Here is a 27,798-nt window from a genome sequence, read left to right on the forward strand (position 1 = left end):
AGATTTCTCCTGCCACGTCATCTCTCTACTAGACCCCAGAATGTTCTTCTAATTGGAATCTGCCCAGCACCCTTCTTACTGCCTCAACAAGTGACGCTCCCTAAAATCAACACAATTTCACCACTAGGGATTAATGATCATAGCAGCAAAGCTCCTTTTGGGACCAAGGAAACCTTTCTATTTATGTGTAAAGTCTCCTTTGATTTATTTCAAAGTGGAGTTCTTATTTTAAAGCATTGAATTTCTTTGGAGGGAATCTTCTGATTTATCTAAGTGAATCATCATTTTGGTTTGTACCATTAGATAAAGTAAACATTTTCACCAAACAATTTATGAAGTGAAAAGTTAGTATCTGTACAGGCATTAATTAGAGGCCGATGTTGGAACTGAGTTATTCAATAGAGAGTAGAATATATGTTGTGTTGGATACATTCAAGGATATGAATTCCCATCTTCTAAGGACCTCTCTGTAGAGAAAGGCAGACTAACTCTGGAGCCACAGACCTTCGTTCAAGTCCGGGGCTTTCAGTAAATTAGCTAAACATCCTGGACATGTAATTTACTGCTTCTTAGAAGCCTCAGTTCTTACTTTGTAAAGTGCTTTGTCATAAAAATTAAATATGATCATGTCTAAAATGACTATAAATATCAAGTACTTTCATTATTATTTTTTGTCTTATGTTGTGGAGAAACCCTTTAGAAGGAAATTTTTTTTTCATAATTTGCTTTTTAGACACAATTTTTCCAGACTTGAATCATCACATGTCCTCAGATTTCAAAATAATAGTCTGGTAATCCAAAGATGATAATAATTGACATCTGAGGAAAAATCCATTTTGAGAAAAATTATTTATTTTAGAAGTTTTAATCTCTCTCTCTCCTTTTATATTGTACTATGTTTGTACCCAGGTTACAAAGAGCTTTTCATCTTCTCATTATTTAGGGACATCAAAGGCATTCGGATAATATCTTTGAAAGACTGCACACACACCTGTCGTCCGGCACCTGTGACCCCAGGGAGCTACAGCTGGGCTGGGAAAGTGTGCAGTTGTTGGGGATTAGCTGAGCTGCTGTCTGAGGCTGGAGGTCAGGGTCCAATCCTGAAGGTTCAGAGATGCCTTCATAGAGAAGGTGACTGGATGAGCACCTTCCTTTATAAGGGGGTGCTGGGGTGAGCAGTTGCAGATTGATTTTTCTGCTGGTCAATCCCAGCATGCTGAGTGATGCTGTAAGAGCAGGAAGCTTTGCTCCTTTGCTGTCAAGTCATCAGTGGGCTCACACAGTGGAATTCCCCTGGAGGGCCCACAGAGCTTCCCTTCATGGGAGGCTCCAGATGTCTTTCTAAAGAGCCTTTGTGGTATTTATTAAAATAATAACAATAACATCCTTCTGAGCACTTTACATATATTATCTCATTTAATCCTCATCTCAGCTCTGGAGAGAGCTATTATTATTCACATTTTGTAGATGACGAAAGCATCAGAGACAGAGTAACTTACCTAAGGTCATAGAATTAGTCTGTTTCTTGAGCCAATGCTGTCAACCTCTAAATGACAGCTGGCAATACCTTTCATGGAAAGAAAAGTGTAGGGACGGTAATGATGATATTAATCAGTATTTACACATTTACTATGTGCAAGGCACTCTGTTAAGAGATGTCTATGCATCATCTCACTGATTGCCGACAGTGACATCATGACATTGGTTGTGTTTGCATCCACATTATACAGAGGCCCAGACAGCTGAAGGCATTTACCTGAGTTCGCGTGTTTACCTAGTGGCGTGTGGAACATCACAAGCTGTGCTCTCACCTCTAATTGCTTGTATGTGGGGACAAAAATGGATCTTTTTCAAGTGATTTTTGGTGTTTGAATATGCTAAAATAAGTGTTCGCAATGATTATGGTTAAGCCAAGTGTCTCTTTTTGCTAAGGCCATTGTGTTTGGTTTTATTTCTTTACTGGCCTATAATTCAATCACTAGAAATCACTTTACCTCTTACTATGATTTATTTTTTAATTCACAACACTTCTGACATGAAATGTGTGAGTTTTTTTCCACACTAACCAATTCTTTAACTCTCTGGACACCAACAGGGTGTCCTATAATTCAATTCAATTCTGATACTAACTACCTGGAGTTAGTGTAAACCCCACAAGTTAAGGGTTCAGTCCCACAAAACTGCCTCTACTTCAGAGGCCAGTAACAAGTCTCAGGCCTCTTGTACTTCTGACTGACCGTGGTTCCCATGACCCCTTCCTCAGGTACGATAACTTGCTAGATGGCTCACAGAACTCAGAGAAAATAGTTTACTTACTGCTATTAGTTTGTTATAAAGGATACAGATGAACAGCCAGATAAAAAGGTACATAGGGTGAGGCCCGGAAGGGTCCTGAACACAGGAGCTTCTGTCTCTGTGGAGTTTGGGGTGCACCATGCTCCCAGTACGTGGATGCATTCTTGTTCACCAACCCGGAAGCTCTCTGAACTCCCTTGTTTAGGGGTTTTTGTGGAGGTTTCATTACATAGGCATGGTTGATTAAATCGTTGGCCATTGGTGATTAAATCAACCTCCAGCCCCTCTCCCCTTCCCAGAGGTCCAGAGGTGCATCTGAAAGTTCCAAACTTCTAATAACATGGTTGGTTCCTCTGGCAACCAGCCCCCAACCTGAAGCTACCTAGGGGCCCACCAAGAGTCACCTCCTTAGCATAATCTCAGGTGTAGTTGAAAGGGGCTTGTTATTAATAACTGAAGATACTCCTCTCGCCCCTGTCACTCAGGAAATTCCAAAGGTCTTAGAAACTCTTGTGCCAGGAACTGGGGACAAAGACCAAATATCTATTATCACAATATCACACTACTGTAGTAAAATTTTCCAAACCATAACTCATCTATATGAGCAAGCAATTTTACAACTCTTTAATAATGGCTATTTTAACAAGCTCTTTATCTATATTTTCATCTATTAGAAACCACATTGGATTTATTAATTAAACTAGAATATTAGAGCCGGGAAAACTACCTTCTGTGTAAATTATTTATGGAGGATTTTACGAAGTCTTTTAGTGAGACGAAAAGTGATTTTTTCTTTAATTTAAGATTACACGTAAGCTAATGCAGCTAGCAGAGCATGTTAAAAATGCATGGAAGAGAAGATTTCAATATTTAGACTCATTTAAGATTCATTGGAATTGGGAGATCATATGGATTTTAACTCCAAAGTCCTTTCCTAAATAACTCAAAACATATAAGAGGAGGGTTTTTTTTTTAAGGTCCTTGAAGACATTTTTAAGATGGCAGATTCACTCTTGCTCCTCGCACACAACCTTATATGAACATTAACGGGATTTTAAAATTATGACCTGTGATGTAAAGGTAGCTTTGCCTTGTAGGCCTTAGATTTGATTACAAACTTTCTCCTCTCAATTTTCCCCTTTCAGTCTGTTAACCTGTCTGAGGATGTTTGTAGCAGCTATTGCTGTCTTTTCCGTTTCCTTTAGCAAGTCTCTGGTGAGTATCATGGAGAAGAAGGTTGAGACCTCCCCACTAATCCTCCCTGAAGAAAAACCCCCTATTCTCAAATGAGGTCCCATTGTGCTGCTTCTACAAGTTTCTCCTGAGGTTTGGGCCACACCAGAGCCCTGGGATTGAGATTCTTTAGATGTTGCTACAGTCTGTTGTGCCCGTTCCAATGAATGGCTGTTGCGGTGGAAGCAGATTCTGAGATGGAGATTAGCTTGCAGGAGGGTTATTAGCGGAAGCTCTGGGGATCAACAGCTGTGGATAGGAGGGGAAAGAGGCAGGAGCCAGCAGAGAGAGAAGTCAAACTGTGATGTGGTTTCAATGGAAGCCTCAGCCAACCCTGCAAAGAATTCTGAAGATGGGATGACCCTTTAGAGCTGTCCTGAGTGGGACAGGAGGCCAGACCTTTATACCCTTATATCAGTCAGTTATTGGAAGTGGGCTGCCCAGAGAGGACGGCATGACCTTGGGCAAAGTGGTTTTTCTGCAGCTGGGATAATCTCTGAAGGGAACGAAGAACCAGGGGCTGCCTGGGATTCTGCTAGGAATACTCTTGGCAGCTGAAGATATAAGTCTCTTCTTTCTGAATGGGGATATGGGCAAGCTTATCACAGTGTCCACCACATTGACCACTTGGGTAGTCGACTCTTCTCTTTAGTAGTTCTAGACCAAGCTTTACTTATTGGGGCTTTTGTAGATCTTGCCAACTGGCTAACAGAATAACTCTGGACAGAGAAGCATAGGGGGTATCTGGGGTAAGACAGAAGCAGTCATGAATCCTGCTGACTACGCTCTCCATGAAATAGCTCCCTTTATCCAAAAGCTGGGGGTTTCATCAAGGGGCTTTGCAATGCACAGCCATGTAGCCAGATGACACCATGAAGCCAGCCACGTTCCACGTTATATTTATGGTGCTGTAATTCTCTGTTTCCATAGACTTGCCTTTCCAACTAGACTTCAGAGTTCCTTGAGCCTGGGACTATGTCTTATTTCATTTCTATACTTCAGAGTGTTACATGGTGCCTCTCTCATACCTTGTGGTTAATACATTTTTACTGAATGAAGGAAGAAAAGTCCAAGTGTTAGTAGCACTTAAAAGTATGATGCCTAGAGATTTTTCCTGGGCCTATCCAAGCCTCTCAGTAAGACAATTTTGATTCTCTTCATCGTTTAGCTAAATACAATGTTAGTTCTCATTTGATAGTTATCCTTTGCTTTGTCTCACTGCCTAGGGCTTTTAAAGTCACAATTACATTTAAGCAGATAGAGTGGAATGGTGATGAGGTGGGCCATGTTGGTGCCTGTTGTTGCCTGTGTACTGGTGATCATCCAGATCTTGGATCTCCTGCTGCATGAGAGGTGGCATGAGCTAGAGAACTAGCTTGACTTTAAGCACACTGAATTTGAACCCCTCCTCATTAACTGTGTGATCCTGGGAAAGTTGTTTATCCTAAGATTCACTCTCCTCATCTGTAAAATGGATTAATACATAGATGTTCATGCAACATTATTCTAATAGCCAAAAAGTGAAAACTACTCAAGTGTCCATCAATAGATGAATGGATAAACAAAAAGGGGTCTATCCATACAAGCCAGGCCTGGTGGTCTAGTGGTTAAGATTCAACACTCTCACTGCCACGGCCCGGGTCATTTCCCAGTCAGGGAACCATACCACCCGTCTGTTGGATGTCATACAGTGGTGGCTGTGTGTTGCTGTGATGCTGAAAGCTATGCCACCAGTATTTCAAATATCAGCAGGGTCACCCATGGTGGACAGGTTTCAGTGGAGCTTACAGACCAAGACAGACTAGGAAGAAGGACTTGGCCACCCATTTCTGAAAAAAGAATTGGCCATGAAAACCCTATGAATAGCAGTAGAGCATTGTCTGATATAGTACCCAAAGGTGAGAGGATGGAGCAAAAAGACAGGGCAAGCTTCCGCTCTGCTGGACACAGGGTTGCTAGGAGTTGGAATTGACTGGATGGCGCTAACAACAGCAACTGTGCATACAAAGGGGTATTATTCAGCCTTAAAAAGGAATGAAATTCTGATACATGCTACAACATGGATGAACATGGAAAAAATTATGCTAAGTGAAATAAATAAGACACAAAATCCACTTATATGTGGTTCCTAGAATAGGCAAATTCATAGAGACAACAAGTAGAATAGAGGTTACCAGGGGCTGGGGAGAGTGGGAAATGAAGAGTTTACGAAGTTTCTGTTTGGGATGATGAAAAAGTTCTGAAAATGGATAGTAGTGATGATTGCACAACATCATGAATGTACTTAATGGCACTGAATTGTGCACGTAAAGGTAGTTAAAGTGGTAATTTTATGTTGTGTATATTTTACCACAATAAAAACGGATTAATTTTGTGATATGTGAATTATATCTCAATAAAGCTGCTATTAAAAAATAGGGTTAATAACAGTACCTATCCCCCAAAATATTTGTGAAGATTAAGAATGATATATGAGAAGTACCATGCACGTGGTAAGTGCTTACCAAAAGGGAGTCGTTACTAGGCGTAGCCTAGAAATTAAGCAGTTGCTTTATGCAAAGGACCCCATAATTCTAAATGGCGCTGATGCTTAAGGACTGGGATGTGCAGCTCTTTCTCTGGCCTCAAGATGGGTGCAGGAGTCTTCTCTAATCATAATCCGTATGTGCACTTGGGTGAGAGCTGCCCTTTCCCAGAGCATTTATAATTCCCCACTGCACCTTGCTCCACCCTAACAGAAGAGGAGCACCTCTTTATACTGGTCCCTTCTGTCTCACTAGCCTGAGCCTCCCTGTGGTCAATGGTAAGTGTCAGTGGTGTTTTAGTTAATCGCCATGGGGCAGTGACCTGACTTCACAAATGAAGAACTCATCATGAACACCTTCCAGATACGTGATTAAGGCATAGCTACCCTCTTGGCATCGTTAATATTTGCTATGAATCTCCTCTGGCCTCTAAACATGGTTTCAGATGAACACAGCATCAGATTTTTATTTATGGGTGGTTGTAGATCGTTTGTTCTCATTGTTGCATGGTATTCCATTGTGGGAATATAACTCTATTTATTTGTCCATACTACTCTTAATGGACATTTAACATTGTTGTGTATGTGTTGGGAGAACATTTTCTTGGGCATCTACCTAGAAGTGAGTCATAAGCTATGTGCATATGCAGCTTTAGTAGATACTGCCAAACAGTTTTCCAAAGTGGTTGTACTATGTTACACTCCCTTTAGCAGGGTATGAGTGTTCCAGTTGCTTGTTAATTTCACCAACACTTGGTATTGTCATTAAACTTTCTCAACTTCAAATTCCTGGACTCTTGGGAAAGGGCCCAAGATAAGCTTCAGATACACTCCCTGGTTTTATATACAGAATTGTCTGTATGTGTGCACTTTACTGGAGAGATTCCATGCTTTTTAACAGGTTTTCAGAGGAGCCCTTGTCCTAGAGAAGGGCAAGAACCACTGCTTCAAGTTTTTGGCTTTCTTATAATCCCTAACATTGTGATGGTACAGCCTTTTATTTGAGCCAAGATGTCTCTTAAAAAGCTCAAGCTGCTGAGTAGCCGTCTCTATTTTTGAAAAGTGCATTATTCAAGGCCAGAGCACTCTGGAATTTTGCTAGTGCTGGTGCATGTTGGGTAATATGTTGGAGATGTTCAAAATTACATGCTCTAAATAAAGGGGTGATATTTATTGGGATATTTTAGGTGCCTGTGCTATTTGATCAGATAAACCCTTATGTGTCTGCAAATTGAAAGAGTGAAAAAATTGGCACAGTGAAACAGATTTTAGCCGTGGGCATTATTCTGCTTTGGAAACAACTTCTTGGCATCAATAGTGGGTCCTGATGGTTTGCAGTGTGGTGTGGCTGGATATGGCTGATATAAGCAGCAGAGGATCAGGGGCACAAAACCCTGCATCCTTCTCAACACACTCTTAGTCTTTGAGATAAATGTCTGGGCTAAATTTGGAGACTCTCCCCTGTGGAACTTAGACCTCTCTCCATTGGCAGGTGTATTTACAACAGATTATGAGGTTCAAGAGGACAAAGACATTGATTAGGTCTTTGGGGCAAGGATTAGGTCTTGGGGGCAAGAGTTAAAGTTTTCAGCTTCTAGTTTAAACACTTACTGTAACTTTTTCAGAAGAAATTAGTTTTGATTGTATTTAGAAAGCATTCAGTCAGATGTCTGCCTCAGACCCTGGAGAATTCCTCTTCTTATTTTAATACTGTTTGTCGTAGTCCGTTCAGTCTGCTATAACAGAATACCATAGACTGGGTGGCTTATAAAGAACAGATATTTATTTCTCACAGTTCTGGAGGCTGGGAAGTCCAAGATCAAGGTGCTGGCAGATTCAGTGTCTGGTGAGGTACCACTCCCTAGTTCGTAGATGATCATCTTCTTGCCGTGTCCTCACATGGTGGAGGGACTAGGGAGCTCTCTGGGGTCTCTTTTATAAGGCATTAATCCCATTCATGAGGGTGGAGCCTAATCACCTCCCAGAGGCCCCACCTCTGAATACCATCACACTGGGGGTTAGGTTTCAACATATGAATTTTGAGGGGACGCAGACATTCAGTCTATAGCACTATTCATCCAATCATCCATCTGTCTGTCCATCCATCCATCCAATCTTGCAATGCTTGTCAAACATAAGTTGAATATATAACACTCTTAAGCATTATGGGAGGATGCAAATAATTGCTTTCTTTCCTGAAGTAACTGGAGAGAGAAGAGAGAGCCCCACATGGAACACCTAGAAAGCAATATCAAGATAACATGGGCAAGTACAAGCTAATACGGTAGGGACTCAAAATGGAGTGAATTTTATGTTTAGAACACTGATCGGAGGTGAGGTGAATTTCGGAAGGCTTCTTGAAGAAAGTGAGTCTTGAGCTGGGCATAAAAAGTGGTTTAAGCTTTGCGCTGATGGAGATCAGAAGACAAAGAGCCTTTGAGGGAAGATGTGGCAGTAATACAGTGGTCAGGATGGCCTCGTAAGATCAGGGGAACTGCCTGACAGAGCACAGAAGCCGTCTCCTTGGCAGCCACCTTCTGGCAACCTTGAGTCGGGATTTGTTCCAGTGAGCGAGGGGACATCCCTGTGGAAGCTGGCCTCCTTCCCGTTCCTTGTGTGGTCCATTCATACTCCCATCTCAGGACACTTCCTGGGGCCTCTGCCTGAAGGCTCTCCCCCCACATAGTCACATGGTTCCCTCTCTCTCCTCTTTCGTCTTTTCACTCAAATGTCACCTTCCCATTGAGGCCTTCCCTGACCACCCTATTTAAAAGCGCAATCAAACCCAAACCGCCGACACTTGCTCTTTGCCTTTCCTACTCTCTTTTTCTTCATAGCACTCATCCCTTCTAATATACTACAGGATTTTCCAATTGATTTTGTTTAGTGTCTGTTTTGTTAGTTTATTTTCTTTACAGCGATTAGAATATAAGCTCCCTGGAGAGCAGAGACTTTTGTCTGTTGTCGCTCACTACCGTGCCTCCAGAGTCTGGAATAGTGACAGGCACATGGCAGGTGCTCAAGAAATATTTGTTGAATGAATGAGTGAATGAATTTACGTGGCAGCCAATAGAAGATATGTTGGACTGGTCCTTGCCTGGGAACAGGAGGGACAGCCACAGAAAAGATCTGGCTGGTCATTGAACCCATCATGAGCTTCTACCTGGTGTGTAAGAGTCACAAGTGGTTACTAGATCTAAATGCCATCCAGAGACTGTCTTTAAGCCAACTGAGCAGTGGCTCATAGAGCTCTAAGTAAGAGCTTGAGCTCTGAGTACACAAACCTGAGGTTAAATTCTATTCCCACTGCATACAAGCTGTGTGACCTTGAACAAGTTACCCAACCTCTCTGTGCTTCAGAAATCATCTGTAAAATGAAACATACAATTAGCAGTTTATTCACTGGGCTGTTGTGAGAATTAAATTAAATAATTTAATGAAAACTGTTAGCACAGTGTCTGACAAATTGTGTTCAATAATTATGATTATAATTAAGAGGCTGGAAATCTTCACCATCAAGAGCATTGGCCTTTGAATGTCTGAATTTAAATCCTACTGCTACTTATTAGTTGTGAGACTTTGAGCACATGATAATTATTTCATCTCTCTATGCCTCACTTTCTCCCTCTGAAAGGACAATATCATGCCTATCTTGTAGGATTGTTGTGAAGATTGAGGAATCAGTACACATACAGTGCACAGAACAAGGCTTGAGCAGAATAAACTGTCAGTGGTAGCCATTGTTGTTATTGTTTGTTATTATTATTCCTGCAGGGCTTTGCCTAGTTTCTCAGCTACTACCGCCCCCACGTTCCCCATCTCTCCCTACATGGACAGTTCCAGGCCTTTCAGGTACCACGGTGCTGTTGGCTGATTCCAGAAATGTTGCCATTGTCTGCCCTCTAGTTTCACCTGTGTGATGATGCAATCAGAAGACGGTGTGGATGCCAGCTCCAGGTGCTTAGAAATGTGAATACATGAACAGGGAAGGAAAGCCATTTGCCTAAGTAGGCCTTGCAAGACTTCCTTCCCTTCTTCCCCATGGAGAAAATTAAAGTTCTTTTCTTCCAAACTGGAAATGTGGATCAAAAGAACAGCTTGGTCCTCCAAATTTGTTTATGGCCCAAGCATAGTCCTTGCCAATAGCTGTAAAAATGATTGAGTTCTAGAGAGCCCAGTGGCCTACTCTAGCTCCCCACAGTGAGGAAGGCAAGATTCCCATGAATAGCAGAGGAGGCACCCTGAGAGGAAAAGGTCACTCCTGAGGAGATGGATCTAAGAAGGACCAGGCCACCTGTTCCTACTGGCAGAGACTGGGGTCGGCATTGGGAATAAGATGGCAAAGGAGCTTCTTAGATGGGACGGAAATCGGGGTGTGGGGTCTTTGCCTCTGGAGAACAAGGGTCAGGAGACGAGCAGGACATCTGGAGCATTGAAGTTAGTGATGTGTGTGCCAAGCCAGCCTGGTCTGAGAGCCACTCACCTGCTCTTTAGATGAGGAATCCAGAAGGTGGATTTCGGTTGTTTTTACTGAGCTCACCAAGGCTCACAGGCTACAAAATAAGGCCACGTGATGATCAAGTTGGTTGCCGGTTTTCAGCAAGTCTGCTTTGAAATGTCAAACATAAATCTTCATGCCAGGAATTCTGATTCTGGGAATTTATCCAAAGAAGATTAATCAAAATGTGAACATGGATTTATGGGTAAGAAGTGGTTGTATAAATGACAAGTGCGTTCATCAAAACCACAGACTGTCAGCAGCATCCATTTAGTGAGCACATCCCGTTTGCTCTGTATAATCTTGGTTAATTCCTACAACACTCCTGTGAGATGGGTAACATTATTCCAAATCTAAAGACAAGAGAACACAAATGTTGAGCAACTTGCCTGTTGTCACACAGCTATCAAGTTTCAGAGTCTGTTTCAATCAGTTCTATTGGCCTCTTAAAAGCCATCCCATATCCCTTCTCCTGTGGTTCTAGTCCAGTGCTTCTCAAACTTTTACATTCTTAAAAATTATTGAGAACCTCAAGGAGCTTTTGCTCAAGTGACTGTATCTATCTATATTTACCATATTAGGAATTGAAACTGAGAATTTTTACAATATTTATTAATTCACCTAAAATAACAGTAGTAACCCTATTACAAGTTAACATAACACATTTTTATGAAAAAAATAGTTTCTAAAACAAAATGAATGAGGGGCATTGATTTACACTTTTGCGTATCTCTCTTACACTGGCTTGATAGAAGACAGTTGGATTCTCATGTCTGCATCAGCATTCAATCTGTTGCAATATGTTGTTTTGGTTGAAATATGTGAAGAAAATCTTTCCTCATGTGTGGTTGGAAAAGGGAGACCCCCAACAGACTCCCTGAATGTGTTTTAGGGACGCTGAAGGGTCGTTAGACCACAGTTTGAGAACTGCTTGTCTCTGCATATTATGGAATATTAGGTAGTAATCAAGAAAAGTATGCTTAATGAGTAAATGAATGATGTGGGAAATGTTTAGGATACAATGTTGACTGAAAACAGGCAGGACAATAGTTGTATGTACAACAGGACCTCAACTGTAGAATGTATAAAATATATGAAAATATGAAAGAAACGTGCTGAAATGTTAATAGCCATGATAGATTTCTGCTTGGTGGGATTATGAATGCTTACTCTTTCTTTATAGTTTTCTTTGTCATCTAAAATTTCTATATGGGTAAAACATACACACATACATATGTATATGTGTATATATGTGACGTGTCACACATCATCTATATATAAAACATTTACATCAAGCATAGCTCCTGGGCTTCACCTTCTCCCCAGCAGTGGAGATGTATGCCTTGCAGCCCTGTCTTACCTCTCCACACATGCCCACCCTCCCTGAAATGACCCCTAAAGAGCTTGGGGCTGCTTTGGTCTCCTCTATACCATCGACTTGCCCCTAAGTTCCCTCTACTGTTTCTTCCAGAAAGCCCGTAAGATAATATACCCTGCTCTCAAATCTCAGAATCCTGGGGACCGGCCTGGTGGTGTAGTGGTTAAGTTTGTGTGCTCCACTTTGGCAGCCCAGGGTTTGCAGGTTTGGATCCCAGGTGCAGACCTATGCACTGCTTATCAAGCCATGCTGTGGCAAGCGTCCCACATATAAAGTAGAGGAAGATGGGCACAGATGTTAGCCCAGGGCCAATCTTCCTCAGCAAAAAGAGGAGGATTGGCAACAGATGTTAGCTCAAGGCTAATCTTCCTCACCTAAAAGATGAAAAATAAAAAAATAAAAGAGAGAGAGTGCACTAATGATGAAAAATTATGAAAAAAAATCCCAGAATCCCTGCAATGGTGTCCCTTCCTCATGGTACTTGCTATGGATGCTTACTTAATTTGGATCACAGGAATTTTGATATTAGTCACCAGTATATACTTACTGTCTAATGGATGGTTCGAGATGATTTGCCAGGCATTCCTCATCCTCCTCTTCTCTCTCTCTCTCTCTCTCTCTCTCTCTCTCTCTCTCTCTCTCACACACACACACACACACACACACACACACTTGTGACCTTGACAGCTACTCTAAATAAAATTGAATTTCCAGTGGCTTCCACTCATGAGCTGTGAGATCCCAAACTACTCATTTAAACTTATCTGAACTTTCTTTTCTTTACCTATAAAAGGAAGAAATAACTTGCTGGGCCTACCTCACAGAGCTGTGTTGTGAGGATAAATCAAAAATGCTGTATGTAGTTAGACTCTGTAACTTGAGAGCACCTTTAGACGGGGACTTACTCTGATGTCTTCTCATGATTTCTTCGGAAGGACGGGCCTCCCTGGACAATGTTCTAAACTGAAACACTCACTACAATGGCCAAATCTGAGGCATAAAACTCTTGAAGTGCCTTTGGTCATATAAAATAAGTTTAGAAATTTCCTCCCTCCCCTACTTATTCCCTGAAGCTTGAAGATTTGAGATTTTTATGGGTCTAACAATAGCTCTTTCCTATGTTTTTCAGAATCTTTCCCTAATCTTATAAAAGAATAATCACTTTTATAAATTAAGCCAAGCTGTTACCTGCTTGGAGGTAAGACACTGAGAACTGTCAGTAAATGAGTACATAAAAGGGTAAAGTGTTTTCTTCTTCTTCATCATGGTGCTCTTTGCATATTGTTTGGTTTACATTTACTCACACAAAGCTCTTTGTGGTGGTAGCTTCTCACTCTGGTTTTGGTTTTAGAGACACCTCCTTTCTAAGAGCATTCCTGAATTAGGAGGGCTTTAGCAGCTGGTCTCTGACACCACTGCATTGCTGGAATGATTTGCTTTGTGCAGCCTCCACAGTGTTTAGGACCCCATTGAATGAGAGTCCCTATCCTTCAGCTGGGGTGACATTTCAACTCGCCTGCTGAGCTGGGATCTGTCAAATTGAGTCTTGGAAGAGTGCCCCCCACCACTCCCATCACATCATTTCCATATGACACATACTGAACAAAGACCTTATCCTTGGGAAAGGAGGGAGGGATGGTGGAGAGGTGCCCATCTCAAAACGTGTCTGTGAGTGGAAGGTTAATATGGAAGGAGGAAGAGATTACTGTTGTTGGGTGGAGCTCCCTATGCAGGTCATGGTTTGCCAGGTAACTCTGTCCTCACCCAAAAGCTGTTCTTCACCTTTTTCCAGGCCAAACTGCATGAGTCAGACTGGAGTTCTCAGTTTCTGAAGCAATTGTCTTTATGTTCCCAAGGAGATGCCATGGCTGTTGGTGCAGACTCTGGCAGTGACAGAGCAGACACCAATTAACCAAATCTGCTGGGCTCCATACTCTTCTTCAAGTTATCTGCTGGTGATTTCTGGTAGAACAAAAGTGTTTGTGAAAACAAACTACTGAGAACGCTGAACAACTAAATTGTGTGGTTGAGTACTAGTTTCTTCTCCCCCATCTTAGTCTTAAGGGTTTTTTCAGACAAAACCGTGCTGTTCTTCCCATTTAAGGGGTGGATATTCAACCTGCTTGTAGTTTTATCTCTTTCTGATCCCCTTTCCCTGTGGGCACAATGCCACATTGAAAAGTCCAGGGAGAAGTCTACATATGCCAGTCTTGGATATACTCTGCCATTGGTAGGTAGCCTGATTTGGTTCTTCACTATTAGAGTTCGATCTGTCACCCACTTTGTATAAGTGTATCTGGGTGTGTGATGGGGAGGGGAGCAGGAGTTCGCAGTGCTCTGCTGGTGGGGATCTGCAGAGTCCAGAGTGGTCTGGGCTCAGTGGGAGACTTAAAAACAAGGCAGTTAATAATAGCATAGGAAACCTACCATAGACTGAATGTTTGTGTCTCCCCAAAATTCATGTGTTGAAATCCTAACCCTCTATGTGATGGTATTAGGAGGTGGGGCTTTTGGGAGGTGATTATGTCATGACAATAGAGCCCTCATGAATGAGATTAGTGCCCTTCTAAAAGAGACTCTGGAGAGCTTCCTTTTCTCTTCTGCCTTGTGAGGACATAGCAAGAAGATGGCCATCTGTGAACCAGGAAGTGGACACTCACCAGACACCAAATCTGTTGGCGCCTTGATCTTGGACTTCCCAGCTTCCAGAACTGTGAGAAATAAATGTCTGTTATTTATAAGCTACCCAGTCTATGGTATTTTGTAATAGCAGCCCAAATGGACTAAGATAAAACCTAAGTACAAAAGATCATTTTAGAAATCAAGACATTGTGTGTCAAGTAAATAACAAGTTCAAGGTCTTGCAGCTGAGATGATAGCAAACATTTATTGCGAACTTACTATGTGCCAGCAATCTGTACCAACAAGTCCTAGGCATGCAAAGATTATAATTACAACAGTAGCAGCTGCAGTAACAACAACATTTATTGAGAACTTACAACATGGCAGCCACTGCTCAAATTGACTTACATGGATCAACTCACTTCATCTTCCCAGTACATCTGTTTGGTAGATATTGTCATTCCATCTTACACATGAGTAAACGAAGGCACAGAGAAGGTAAGCAACTTAACACAGTTAGTGAGAGGCAGAGCCATGACTTGACCCAGATAGACTGGCTCTAGAGCCCATGCTCTTGCATCATAGAGCCCAGAGGGTGACACAGAATGGTACATGCATGAAACTGGTACAGTGGAGTTAGTGGCAGGTGAAAGTTAAGCAGAGAGCTTTAGAACACTGAGAAGGCCACCTAACTCAGCTGTTTATGGTAATCCGAGCATACTTCCTGGAGGAAGATGATGGGGCCAAGAGATGTTGAGTTGAAAAGATTGATATCTGGGGCCCAAGGAGATTAAGCAACTCACTTGCTCTGTGTTAGTCAGTTTAGGAGAGGCAGAGCTGAAATCTGGATACACGTGTCTTTTGTTGAGAATAATCCCATGGATTAATCCACAGGTTTCTACTGAGTAAGTTCTATGTGCTGAACTCTGATGGGGGCATAAATAGAGGTTTTAAAAAATCGGCACACAAATCGTATGTAATGGTTTGTGAATTATATCTCAATAAAGCTGTTTTTTTTAAAAAGCCAGACTACACCTAGCAGCCAGAAGTTGCTTCTAAATACCGTTTTGATGAAAGGAATGAAGACTCCTTGGAGAAATGGCAGATCCTAGGGCTGGGGCAGAGACAATAGAAGATGAGCCTGGTTTCTAGTGCCAGAGATGAAGGAAGTGCTCAAGAAACAAAAGGACATGGGAGCCAACCAGAAGGAGCTCCCAATGGCCACAGGTGGAACGATTTGAACAACAAAATAAATAATGTAGTATTAGATTATGACATAAATTCTAAAGTAAATATATATATAAGTCTATACTGATAGGGATAAATGACTGAATAAATAAATGAGAGGGGAAAAAGGCAAATCTTCCTTAGAGAAGAATTTAAAAAATTTATGTGGATACTCTTCTTCTAGGAAGTAGAGCTTAATTCCCACCATCTCCTCTTGAGGGTGGACTGAACTTAGTGACCCTCTTCCAAAGAACAGAGCATGGAAAGAGAAAAATAGTAACTTTACAGTGGAGAAACCTGGCAGATACCACCTTAATCAAAGGATTGAGGGTAACATCACCAATGATAAGTTATGTGGATATCACATGCCCTCTGAGGTGATGTGATGAGAAGGGCAGTTCACCTCTGTTGTATTCTTCCCAAAAACTCACAACTCCCATCTTCAAAAAAAAACTTCAGACAGATCCAAATTGAGGGACATTCTACAAAATACCTAACCAGTATTCTTCAAAACTGTCAAGGTCATGAAAAACAAGGAAAGACTGAGAAACAGTACAGATCAGAGGAGACCAAGGAGACTTGATAACTAAATGTCATGTGGTGTCCTGCATGGGATCCTGGAACAGAAAAAGTACGTTAGTTGACAAACTGGTGAAGTCCTAGGGCTGGGGTTGATGCCTGAATGATGCCTGAAGTTTTGTAAATAGTGAGGTACCAGTCTCTTGGTTTTGATAAATGCACCATGGTAATGTATGATGCTGACATTAGGGAAAATTAGTTGAGAGGTGTATGGACACTTTCTGTACTATCTCTGCAACATCTCTGTAAATCTAATATTATTCTAAAATAAAGTGTATATTTAAAGCATAAAAGTCAGTAAGTGCTGGTCAGGACATGGAACAAGTAGAACTCTCATACATTGCTGGTGAGAATGTGAAGTGGTACAATCTCTTTAGGAAGATGTTAAACTTAAAAAGTTAAACATACACCCACCATACAGCTCAGCCATCCCACTCCTCATCATTTACCCAAGAAGAAGGAAAACATGTACATAAAAAGACCTGTACGAGAACATTCATAGCAGCTTTATTCACAGTAGATTGAAACCGGAAATAGTCATCAATGGGGAATGGGTGAACAAACCATGGTACATCCATATGATGGAATACTACTCAGCAATGAAAAGGACCAAACTGCAACCTCAAGAACATCATGCTGAGCAAAAGAAGCCAGATAAAGCTGTGCATATTGTATGATTCCATTGTTTAAAACAATTCTGGAACAGGAAAAACCAATCTATAGTGACAGAAAGCTGATCAGTGGTTATCTGGGTCCAGAAAGGGGGCAGGGCCAATCAGTATATGAAAAGGTGCTCAACGTCGCTAATCATCAGGGAATTGCAAATCAAAACCACAATGAGATATCACTTCACACCTGTTAGAATGGCTGTCATCAAAAAGATAAAGAGATAACAAGGGTTAGCGAGGGTGTGGAGAAAAGGGAAGCCTTGTGCACTGTTGGGGGAATGTAAATTGGTGCAGCCACTATGGAAAACAGTATGGAGGTTCCTCAAAAAATTAAACATAGAGCTACCATATGATCCAGCAGTCCCATTTCTGGGTATTTATCCAAAGGAAGTGAAAACACTAATTTGAAAAGATATGTGCACCCCCATGGTCATTGCAGCATTATTTACAATACCCAAGAAATGGAAACAACCTAGGTGTCTATCAATGGATGAATGGATAAAGAAGATGTGGTATATATATACAATGGAATATTATTCAGCCATGAGAAAGAAGGAAATCCTGCCATTTGAGACAACATGAATGGACCTTGAGGGTATTACTCTAAGTGAAATAAATCAGGCAGAGGAAGACAAATACTGTATGATCTCACTTATATGTGGAACCTAAAAACAAACAAAGCAAACTCCAAAAGGTACAAAATTCCAGTTATAAGATGATAAGTACTGGGGATGGAATGTACAACATGAGCATTATAGATAACATTGCTATATGGTATATTTGAAAGTTGCTAAGAGAGTAAATCTAAAAGTTCTCGTCACAAGGGAAAAAAGCATTAAAACTTTTTTTGTATCTATATGAGATCATGGATGTTAACTAAATTTATTGTGGTAATCATTTCACAATATATATCAGTCAAGTAATTATGCTGTATACCTTAAACTTGTACAGTGCTGTGTGGGATGATGTTTCCGCTTCATAAAACGGAAAAAAAAATAAGAATAGATATAAACTCAACAAGCCAGAAGTAACACTTGTGTGACCACAAATTAAAGTTACTTTTTCATTTTATGTAACCACACACACACACACACACACACACACAAAAGACAAAAAAAAAAAATAAAAATAAGGGGGCAGGAATTGACTGGGAAAGGGCAACAGAGAACTTTCTAAGGTGATGGGAATGTTTTATATCTCGATTGTGGTGGTGGTTACATGGGTGCATACATGTGTCAAATCTCCCCAAATCATACATTTAAAATGGTTACATTATATGTAAATTACACTTTAATAAAGCTAAGAAGTGTGATGGTTAATTTTATGTGTCAACTTGGCTAGGCTACAATACCCAGATATTTGGTCAAACACAATACTAGATGTTTCTGTGAAGATATTTTTTAGATGAGATTAACACTTAAATCAGTAGAATTTGGGTAAAACAGATTACCTCCATAATGTGGATGGACTTCATCCAATCAATTGAAGTCCTTAATAGAAAGACTGAGGTCTCCCAAGGAAGAGGGAATTCTGCCAGCAGACTGCCTTTGACCTTGCACTTTTACTCTTCCCTGGGTCTCCAGCCTGCAAGCCTACCCTGCAGATTTTGGACTCACCAGGCCTCCACAATTGTGTGAACCAATTCCTTAACATAAATCTCCCTCCCCAACACCCCCCATCATATATATATATATGTATATATATATATAGAGAGAGAGAGAGAGAGAGAGAGCAAGAGAGAGAGAGAGAGAGATCCAAAGTGGTTTTTGTGCATGTCCCTTAACTGCCGTCAACAAGTTAAGCCTCCCAGAGATGACTTATAGGCTGCTTATTATTAATCCTTGGAGAAATGTGTTCCCTTTATCTCTGTGTCAAGGTGTCCCTGCCCTACCAGGAGAACAAGGTAGTATAAACAAACATGTCCTGAGGAGAGGTGTGAAGTTGTCTCTTCTTTCTGCTTTGACTTTGTTGATCTCTGGGAACCGTGTTGCCCTAGCGCATCTGATTTCTTGGGAAAGCTTGCTGGGCCCTATTTTGTGGCTTTTTCTACAGATGGTTGCATTCCAACAATTGGTGTTTCATTCCCTTCTAACTTGTGTAATGTTTATAGTTGTAATTTTCTGACCCTCCAGGCACACAGGGTCTCCTAACTTGGAGATATTTGCAAGTATCCTTGACAAATGAGATTACTTTAGGTAACCCCACTTCTGTACTGGTATTTAAATTTTACATGATAAGGGTTCCAATTTCAGAGAGAAAGCTTTTTATTGTGTTTGTTGTGGCACCAAACTTATTTAGGTAGCAGAGAATTTTGTTGTAGTAAATGTTTCCTTTTAAAAATATTTTGTATCTCACAGGGCAAATCGTACCCCTTCAGGGGCCCATTCCCACCTGTGTGGAATCCTATCACCTACTTAGATCATAACAACCTTTGGAGGACAATAGATGACATGGGACGAGAGGTAAAGCTTCCTAAAGCTTCTTTGGCTACATTTGTATTTTTCATAATAAGTTTAGTCCTTAAAAGAAAGAGGGTGCAACATATCACCAGTGCCTAGCACATTGTCTAGCACGTAGTAACTCTCAGTAAAGATTTGTGAAATGAATGAATAAACTTGTTTCTAGCCTTTAAACGAATGAGATGTTCAACAGACTGCTACTTGTATACTACTGATGAGGGGGAGAAGATCATATATCAGTTGGCCTTCCTGGGATGATGTTTCTAATTTAGAAAATCCTCAGGACAGAGCAAAATAAGAGTTCTGGGTCTTTGAGTCGCCACCATGCTCAAACCTGCAGCCCGTAAGTCAACACACAGAGAACTTGACCTGAAACTCCAATTTAGATGTGATTTGGTGCAGCTGCCTGATCCTTGTTAAAAAGTTGAATTATAAATGTTCTCTCAATTAGTAACTTAGTAATCAATATTTTGAAACAGCCTAATTAGAACGTAGCCTCCATTTATTGTTCAGGAAGTGTCATCATAAATTAAATATGAATTGAGTGGTATAGATCTATAATAGGAAAGCTACACAGACAACATTGGTTGTGCAGTAAAAATCACTATTGGGAAAATTTGGAAAACTTACATTTTCCTTCTTTAAGTTACAGTTTTTAATACTATTGAAATAGTTATTTAAAATGGAAAATTCCATTTGTTTTTCCCCTCTGAATCCTCATCCGAATGTAGATTCCCAGTGATGCCCCCTGGAAAGCACCCCTTGCAGAAGAGTGGGACTACATGACGATGAAGGAGCTGCTGGAAAAGATCTGCTGGACTGAGTAAGACTCACCATTGGGCACAGACATTCATTGTGACTGTCTTTCAGGTTTCCTTAGCAATACCATTAAATAGGTATGGCACAAGGAGCTGCTTTGTGTCTAAAACCACGCTATTTGGCCAGGTGGAATGCTGAAAAATATTGGAACTGGGTTCTGACTTGAAAATGTCTATACACCAAACCCACTTCTTTGGAATAGTTTTGCATCACAAAAGTGGTATGACCCCCAAAATCCTCAAAACAGACCAGAATGTGCTGCCTCCTTTGCTTAGAACAGCTTAAAGACCATCAGCATAAAGATCTCATTTATCAAGTTGTTGATGTAGGAATACTTTTGTACTCCTTACTGGTGGTCAGGTATGGAGATGGTGAGTTAGCAAATGCGTTTGAAACACCTTATGGGGTGGGTACAACTCTTCATGGATTTGAAGAGGAACTTCTAGAGAAGTTCTCTGGATGATTCACAACCGTAGAGGAATCATGTATGACTGGATCTACTGCTCCCCTTTAGTGAAAAAACTTGTAGCATTGAAAGCAAATATTCATGAATCAAGCGTTAAATTCTGGATGGCAGAACTGGGCACTATATATAAATTGGAGAGGCCGCACTGCTCTTGGACAGCAGGGAAAAAGGAAAAGATTGTAAAGTTTCCAGTCCAAGGACATAGTGAACCTGTGGTAAACAACGTAAGAGAAATGGAAGCCAAATTCAAGGAGACAGTCCTCTCATGCAAAACAGCATTAGTCGGGAATTTGTTTGGATCTGAGGTTGATGTCTTCATTCTCTAGGTATTGGGGAGGGAAGCTGGAGCACAGACAACTAAAAGTAAAAACGAATTTTTAGAGATACATGAATCTATGATATGGAAATAATCAAAAGACATAAAATTTATTTACCTCTTGATATTTAAATTCAAATTCTTAGAATTTAGCTTAAAGAAGGAGAAAGAAAAGAAGAGAGGGAGAAAGGCATACAGGGAGGGAGGAAGGGAGAGAGAGAGGGAGATTCAAAGCATTATTTTTAAAAGGAAAATTGAAATGTCCAATAATAGAAGAGGGGTTAAATTAACTATGGGACATCTGAAAAATGGAATACTCTATAGCCTTTTAAAATCATGTTGTAGAAGACTATTTAATGGCTCGAAAAAAATCGTAATATTAACCACACAGAAAAGCAGGCTGTCATCGAGTATGTGTAGTGTGATATGTGATCTCATTTCTAAAAAGGGAACTGTGTACGCACTGAAAAAGAAATACACAGCCATCAAAATGTTTTTTAACACCTAATATTACAATGCAAACATGTCATTAAAAATGCTTCGTCAAACATCATATTTCATGATTGCACAATATTCCATGGAAAGTGAATACCATAATGTATTTATCCATTATCATCTTGTTCGACATTTTGGTTACTTCCAGTTTTTCATAATTATTATTATTATATAATACTTTGTGATAAACATCTTTGTGTTTCTTCTATGTCTTCAACTTTTGAAAGCAACCAACTATGGAATAGTAAAATACTTTCACTGTCATGAAGTCAATGTGTATTATTAATTATATCCTTTTTAACACTTATCTAATGCTATTTACTAGTTTTTTTATTTTTTTTGTGAGGAACATCATCCCTGAGCTAACATCCATGCCAATCCTCCTCTTTTTGCTGAGGAAGACCGGCTCTGAGCTACCATCTATTGCCAGTCCTCCTCCTTTTTTCCCCAAAGCCCCAGTAGATAGTTGTATGTCATAGTTGTACATTCTTCTAGTTGCTGTATGTGGGACGTGGCCTCAGCATGGCCAGAGAAGCGGTGCATCGGTGTGTGCCCGGGATCCGAACTGGGCCACCAGTAGCGGAGCGCGCGCACTTAACCGCTAAGCCACGTGGCCAGCCCCCAACCAGTTTTTTTGAGAATGTAGTTTGCAGTATAACTTATTTTGATTGTAATAAAATCTCAGTATTTACTTTTAAATTCTTTACATTAAATCTTCAAAATATAGTGAGTATTTAATCATCTGCATTAGTTTTATAGCTTCTGTTGTGAAAACCTTTTAGTAAATTCAGTTAGGTCTTTTCTCCCTAGAGAGCTTTGAAGCTCCTTGAAGATAGGACTAATTATATTCCTTTGGGATCATAGCGATCTGACTTTTTATACCATAGTCCTTGGCCTAGTCTCCCCTTAGTGAATATTCTAGGCTGACAAAATAAAGCATTCTGAGATATTAGGCATACGTGAACACAAGGTAGTTTTCTAACTTTTCCCAAGCAAGATATACATGATATCATTTCCTAGTTTTAAAGGAAATAATCCCCAGACTATCCAACCTCTTCAAACTAAAGCGCAATCATACATTCAAAGACTAATGTTGATCGTTCTTTCAGTTATTATCATTTATAAAGTGCTTTTCAGAAACACAAATTAAATTTACAATGTGGTCACAGCTATGTAAATACACTTTTTAAAACCTATAACTAGAAAAAAATGCACCAAAAGGAGACTAGTGATTATCTTTTGGGGGGCAGAAATATAGAAGATACTCATTCTCTTACCTTTTTATTTTATGAATTTTTCCAAATTTTATAGAACATGTACATATTTTTCATGTAGAAAAATATAATAACATTTATCTTTTAAAAAGTCAACAGGACAAAGAACATGAAAATATTATTGCACTAGCTTCCTTGACCTTCCATCCCTCAGATATTGTTCTTCTCATTTCTTTTCTCACTAAAGCTCCCAGAGTAAATCAAATAAAGGATTAGGAATGGTTTGGCCCTCCAGAGAGAATTACTGTTAGATCTCCCTCCATTTCAAACCAGAATTATTTCTTTCCCACCAAATTGGCAACAATAACGACTAGAATCGCAGCAATATTTTTATGTTTCATTTTGGCTGTCTAGCTGGACCAATGTTAAGTTTTAGTTATTTATTACTCCCTTTACCTTATGCCGCCCTAATTCACCTATAAAATAAGGAACAAAAGAAAGAGGACATCAGGAAATGGCAAAGGATGTTTTCATTTTGAAGTAATATTTTAACCATTGTCTGGATATTTGCTTTAGATAGATATCACAAATTGCCTCTGCAAAGAAAGCAGGAGTCAGCAATTTCCTTCCCTTCAGTTATCAAGAGGAGTCTTGTAAGTCACTTCAACATATATGTTACACTATTTGCAGGCTAAATGATGGGGACTGTCACAAAAGTGCTGTCAGGTTGTTATGACTGCAAACATTGTCAGTAACTGATATGTGTGTTAGGTATGGTTCTACAAACTTTCAGAGTCAAGGTACACTAGAGTTGAGAAGTGCCCCTTGGTGAGTGAGTATGTGCACTTTCAAGAATGTCAGCTAATTATAAAGCATTTTGAGGTATTTAAAAGCATGAGGTTTGAATCAGGTATGATCTGGTTTGAAGTTGTACCATTTATTGAGCTGTATACTACGTATTACTAACCTCTCTAAGATCCGATTTTCGGGCTTGTGAACTGGGGGAAAATAATAACTATTGTATAGAGTTGTTATGACAGTTCAATAATTCGATAGGTTTAAAAACCATGAAGTGTGAAAGAGTTCAATAAATGGAAGACAGTTTTATTTATTCCACCCGTTGTCAGAACTAGCAGGTGGCAAATTCTGCCTCAGATATAACCAGATTAATAACATGCAAACTTTATGTCAAAGTCAAAAGGGTGATTTGTCCTTATTAAAGATATCTCAGAGTACACATTATTTCTAGTGAATTTACGGTATTAGATATAATTGAGTCATTGGAATTGCACGAGATCATTCACTTTCTGGTGTCCCTCCAGATAGAATATAATCTCTCACTATTTACTTGCCAACTGCAAGCAAAAGTTCACCTCTCTATGCTCTATTAATTCCTTTTCCCCTCATCCATCCTTTGAGCTTGTCTTCTATTAGGCAGTAAAATAACTGAATAGATAACTATGACTAATTCTGTGTTTGGTACAGCAACTAGCATATCCTTTGTGCACTGTAGATAATTTAAAAATAGTGTTTAATTGATATTTCTCATCAACCATTCATTCATTCATCCAACAAGTAATTATTGAGTCTTACTATGTGCCAGACACTATTTTATTAAAAGGGCACACTATGGTGAACAACAAAGTTAAGATCCCTGTTCTCATTGGTTGATATTCTAGTGTGCAATAGAGACAGCAATAAAAAATAACTCAATAATCAAGATAATATAAGAAAGTGAAAAGAGTTCTAAAGATACTATACTATGGTAAAATGGTAGAGAATGCCAGGGTGCTGGGAATGTGGAAACTGGTGCTCATTTTCATAGATGTTAAGAGTTCATCTTTCTGAGGAGACACTAGAATAAGTAGAGAGGGTACAGGATGAGATAGAAAAGGTAGGCTAGATCACTTAGGGCTTTGGAGGCCATGGTAAAAGATCTGAATCTTATTCTGGTTTTGATAGGATGCCACTGGAAGGTTTTAAGCAGGGGAATGACATGACTTGATTTACACTTTAGAAAGAGCACCGTGGAGGGGAGGTGTGGTAAATAGATACCAAGTGAGGATGAGTGGAGGCAGAAAGACTGGTCTGGAGGAAATAATTGCAATACTCCTGGCAAGAGATGAGGCTAAATTGGTTGTGATGAAGGTGGAGTGATGTGGTGAGAGGCAACAGGACTCTTTGATGGATTGGATGGGGAGAGACTGGTGGAAAGAGAGAAATTAACGTTTGATTTCTAGAGTGCTGGCCTTAGCAATTGAGTGAACGGTGATGCCTTTTACTGAGAAGGAGATCACTGCAAGAGTACCAAGTGTGTGGGGAGAAATCATGGCAGCACAGAATATGGAATACGAGCTGATTCTGAGTAAGGTATTTTGGTTAAGGGGAAAATAAACCTCATATTTCCCAAATCTCTGATGTCATGTTTTACAATATTGGATTCTAGTGACAATTTTCTGTGACTTGCCAAATTGTGCTAAACTTAGGCAAGTAAATTTATTGCTTGAATAATTTCCAGGGTATGAAGAAGATGCTCTCCTGCATTTGCCAATTTTGCTCTTGTTTCTTCCTGAGCAGATCTGTGAAGCAGCTTGCTACTCTTTTTGTGAATCTGTGTGTCACTGCAGAGACCCATGAGGTCTCTGCTCTCTGGTTCCTGTGGTACGTGAAGCAGTGTGGGGGTACGACCAGGATCATCTCGACAACCAATGGAGGGCAGGTACCCATCAATCCCCCACCATTTCAAAAGAAAACCACCACTGTCTAAATGCAAGATTGGCATCATCCTTCAATCGTGAATGGATGAAGCAGGAGGCAGGCTTGTGGCTTTTAGAGCTTCATCATGGCAGCTCAAGGTGGCTTTTCTAAAGGACAGTCTGTTGTTAGATACCCAATGTGAGGACTCAGCAGCCAATGTAATTTTAAGATTAGGCTTGTCTCTTTTTATGTACTTTTGCAGTTTTCCACTTGGATATACATCCAATTATCATTTGGTAAGTTCGTAGGAGACCATCTGATGAACATAACTTGAGCACTTGGAAGGCTCAAGGAAAGTCAGAAATGCATTTTCAATTTAAAACACTCACACCACATGAAATTCATTCATTCATTGCCTATTTCCTGAGCCCCAGCATTGTATAAGGCGTTCTGCTAGGCACAGTAGGAAGTGGATTAGAGTTCTTAGATAATCTGCTTGGTAGTCATTTTCATTTTCTTCCCTTCATCTTCCTCCCCGCTCCTCCTCCTCATTCCCCTCCTTCTTCGGCTCCTCCTCCCTGTCTTCCTCTTCCTCTTGCTCTCCTTCTCCTTCTTCTTCCTAGACCTATTTGAAATAGTCTTTTAAAAAATTAACTGAACTGAAAATTAAGGAGGAGGCAGTCAGCTCGACTGTGTGCACAATCATACAGAACATTTGGAAGCTTAAGCAGGGCCCAGGACAGGTGGGTGCAGTGAGGTGAAATGAGGTGGCCACAAAAGCAGCAGGCACCTGACCCAAGATGAGATGGGCAGCCCGCAGCAGGGAGTAGGCTGACTTGGGAGTGGGTAGGCCAGGGAGGTTCCGAGCCTGAGTGACAAGGAAGGGGAAAACAGGTTTCAATATGCTCAGGCAAGCAGTGGCCCAGGTGTTGCTAGAGCTTCACCAGACCCAGCAATCTAACAAAAGGATGCGAATAGGAAGTAGAGCAGGGGTAGTGGCCAGGCAGGTGGGACAAGGGGGTCAGGCTGAGGATGTCCAGCTGAGATCGGAACCTGGGAATCCAGAGGTGACTGTTAGAAAACTTGTAATTTTGTCAAAAGCCAGCCACCACTAGTTAGAAAACAACTATGAAAGACACTATTCACAAGAGCAAAATGAAATTTTATACATCTCACATAAAGATATGCGATGAAAACTAGCAACTGAATAATTTATTCCCATTCCTATATTTCCTACCCACCTCTTGAGTCCTTTTTTCTTTCCAGGAGAGGAAATTTGTAGGTGGATCTGGTCAAGTGAGTGAGCGGATAATGGACCTCCTCGGGGACCGAGTGAAGCTGGAGAGGCCTGTGACCTACATTGACCAGAGAGGAGAAAATGTCCTTGTGCAGACCCTAAACCAGGAAGTGTATGAGGTAACCAAGAGCCTTAAACTAGGGGGAAGAGATCAGAGTCCCATAGATAACCAAAGCTTAAATAAAGCCAAGAATATTCCAGACTTCGCAGACAGTCCCTTTGCCAAAAGTGAAAAAGCTACCTCTATCTGAAAGAAAGGAAAAGAGAACCAGAATATTTGCCGTGGGGGAGGATTTATAAAAATATATATTATCAATCCTCTGTATTGGGCTCCTATATAATTAGAAAGCCAAAGGAAATATTTACTTGATAAATATCAAGTGCCTCCTATGTGCCTGGCATTATTCTAGAAGTTGGGAACATAGCAATGAACAAAAGAGATAAAATTCTCTGCCCTCACGTGGCTTACATTCTAGTGAAGGAGAAAGGCTGTGATGAAATACAGAGTTGAAATATAAAATATGGTAGGCAGTGATAAGTACTGTAGAAAAAATCAAGCAGGAAAGGGGGAGAGGGTGTGCCAGAAGGTGGGAGTGGGAGGATTGGTCATGCAATTTTAAATAAGGTCATCGGGGAAGACCTCACTGAGAAGGTAATATTTGAGCACAGAACCAAAATAGATGACAGATTGATCCATGAGGCTCTCTGGCGGAGGAGCATTCCAGGTAGATGGATTAGCCAGTGCAAAGGCCCTGAGATGGGAGCAAGCCTGGCATGATGAAGCAACAGCAAGATGGTCAAAATGGCAGAAGTAAGAGGAGTGAGGGAAAGAGTAACAGGAGATGAAATCAGAGATGTAACAGGGGTCCATTTCATGTATGGCCTTGGAGATGACTGTGAGGAATTTGGTTTTCACTCTAAGTGTGATGGGAAGTCATTGGAGGTTTTGAACTAGGGAACAATAAGGGCTCATTTTGGTTTTAACAAGATCCTTCCAGCTTCTCTGTTAAG

General features: G+C 40.5%; 1 protein-coding gene across 2 annotated transcripts in view; it reads left to right on the forward strand.

The window, feature by feature from the left end:
* Positions 1–27,798, forward strand: part of MAOB (monoamine oxidase B) — a 111,181-nt gene that overhangs the window by 63,002 nt on the left and 20,381 nt on the right. For both annotated transcript variants that reach the window (XM_004435014.3, XM_087426957.1), the window contains exons 4-7: positions 19,382–19,486; positions 20,215–20,306; positions 25,371–25,512; positions 26,757–26,906. In XM_004435014.3, the coding sequence (XP_004435071.1) occupies positions 19,382–19,486; positions 20,215–20,306; positions 25,371–25,512; positions 26,757–26,906 (489 nt within the window). The remainder of the gene's footprint in view (positions 1–19,381; positions 19,487–20,214; positions 20,307–25,370; positions 25,513–26,756; positions 26,907–27,798) is intronic.

This window comes from Ceratotherium simum, chromosome X, assembly GCF_057802395.1.
Source record: "Ceratotherium simum simum isolate JZ-2026a chromosome X, ASM5780239v1, whole genome shotgun sequence".
Taxonomy (NCBI): Eukaryota; Metazoa; Chordata; class Mammalia; order Perissodactyla; family Rhinocerotidae; genus Ceratotherium; species Ceratotherium simum.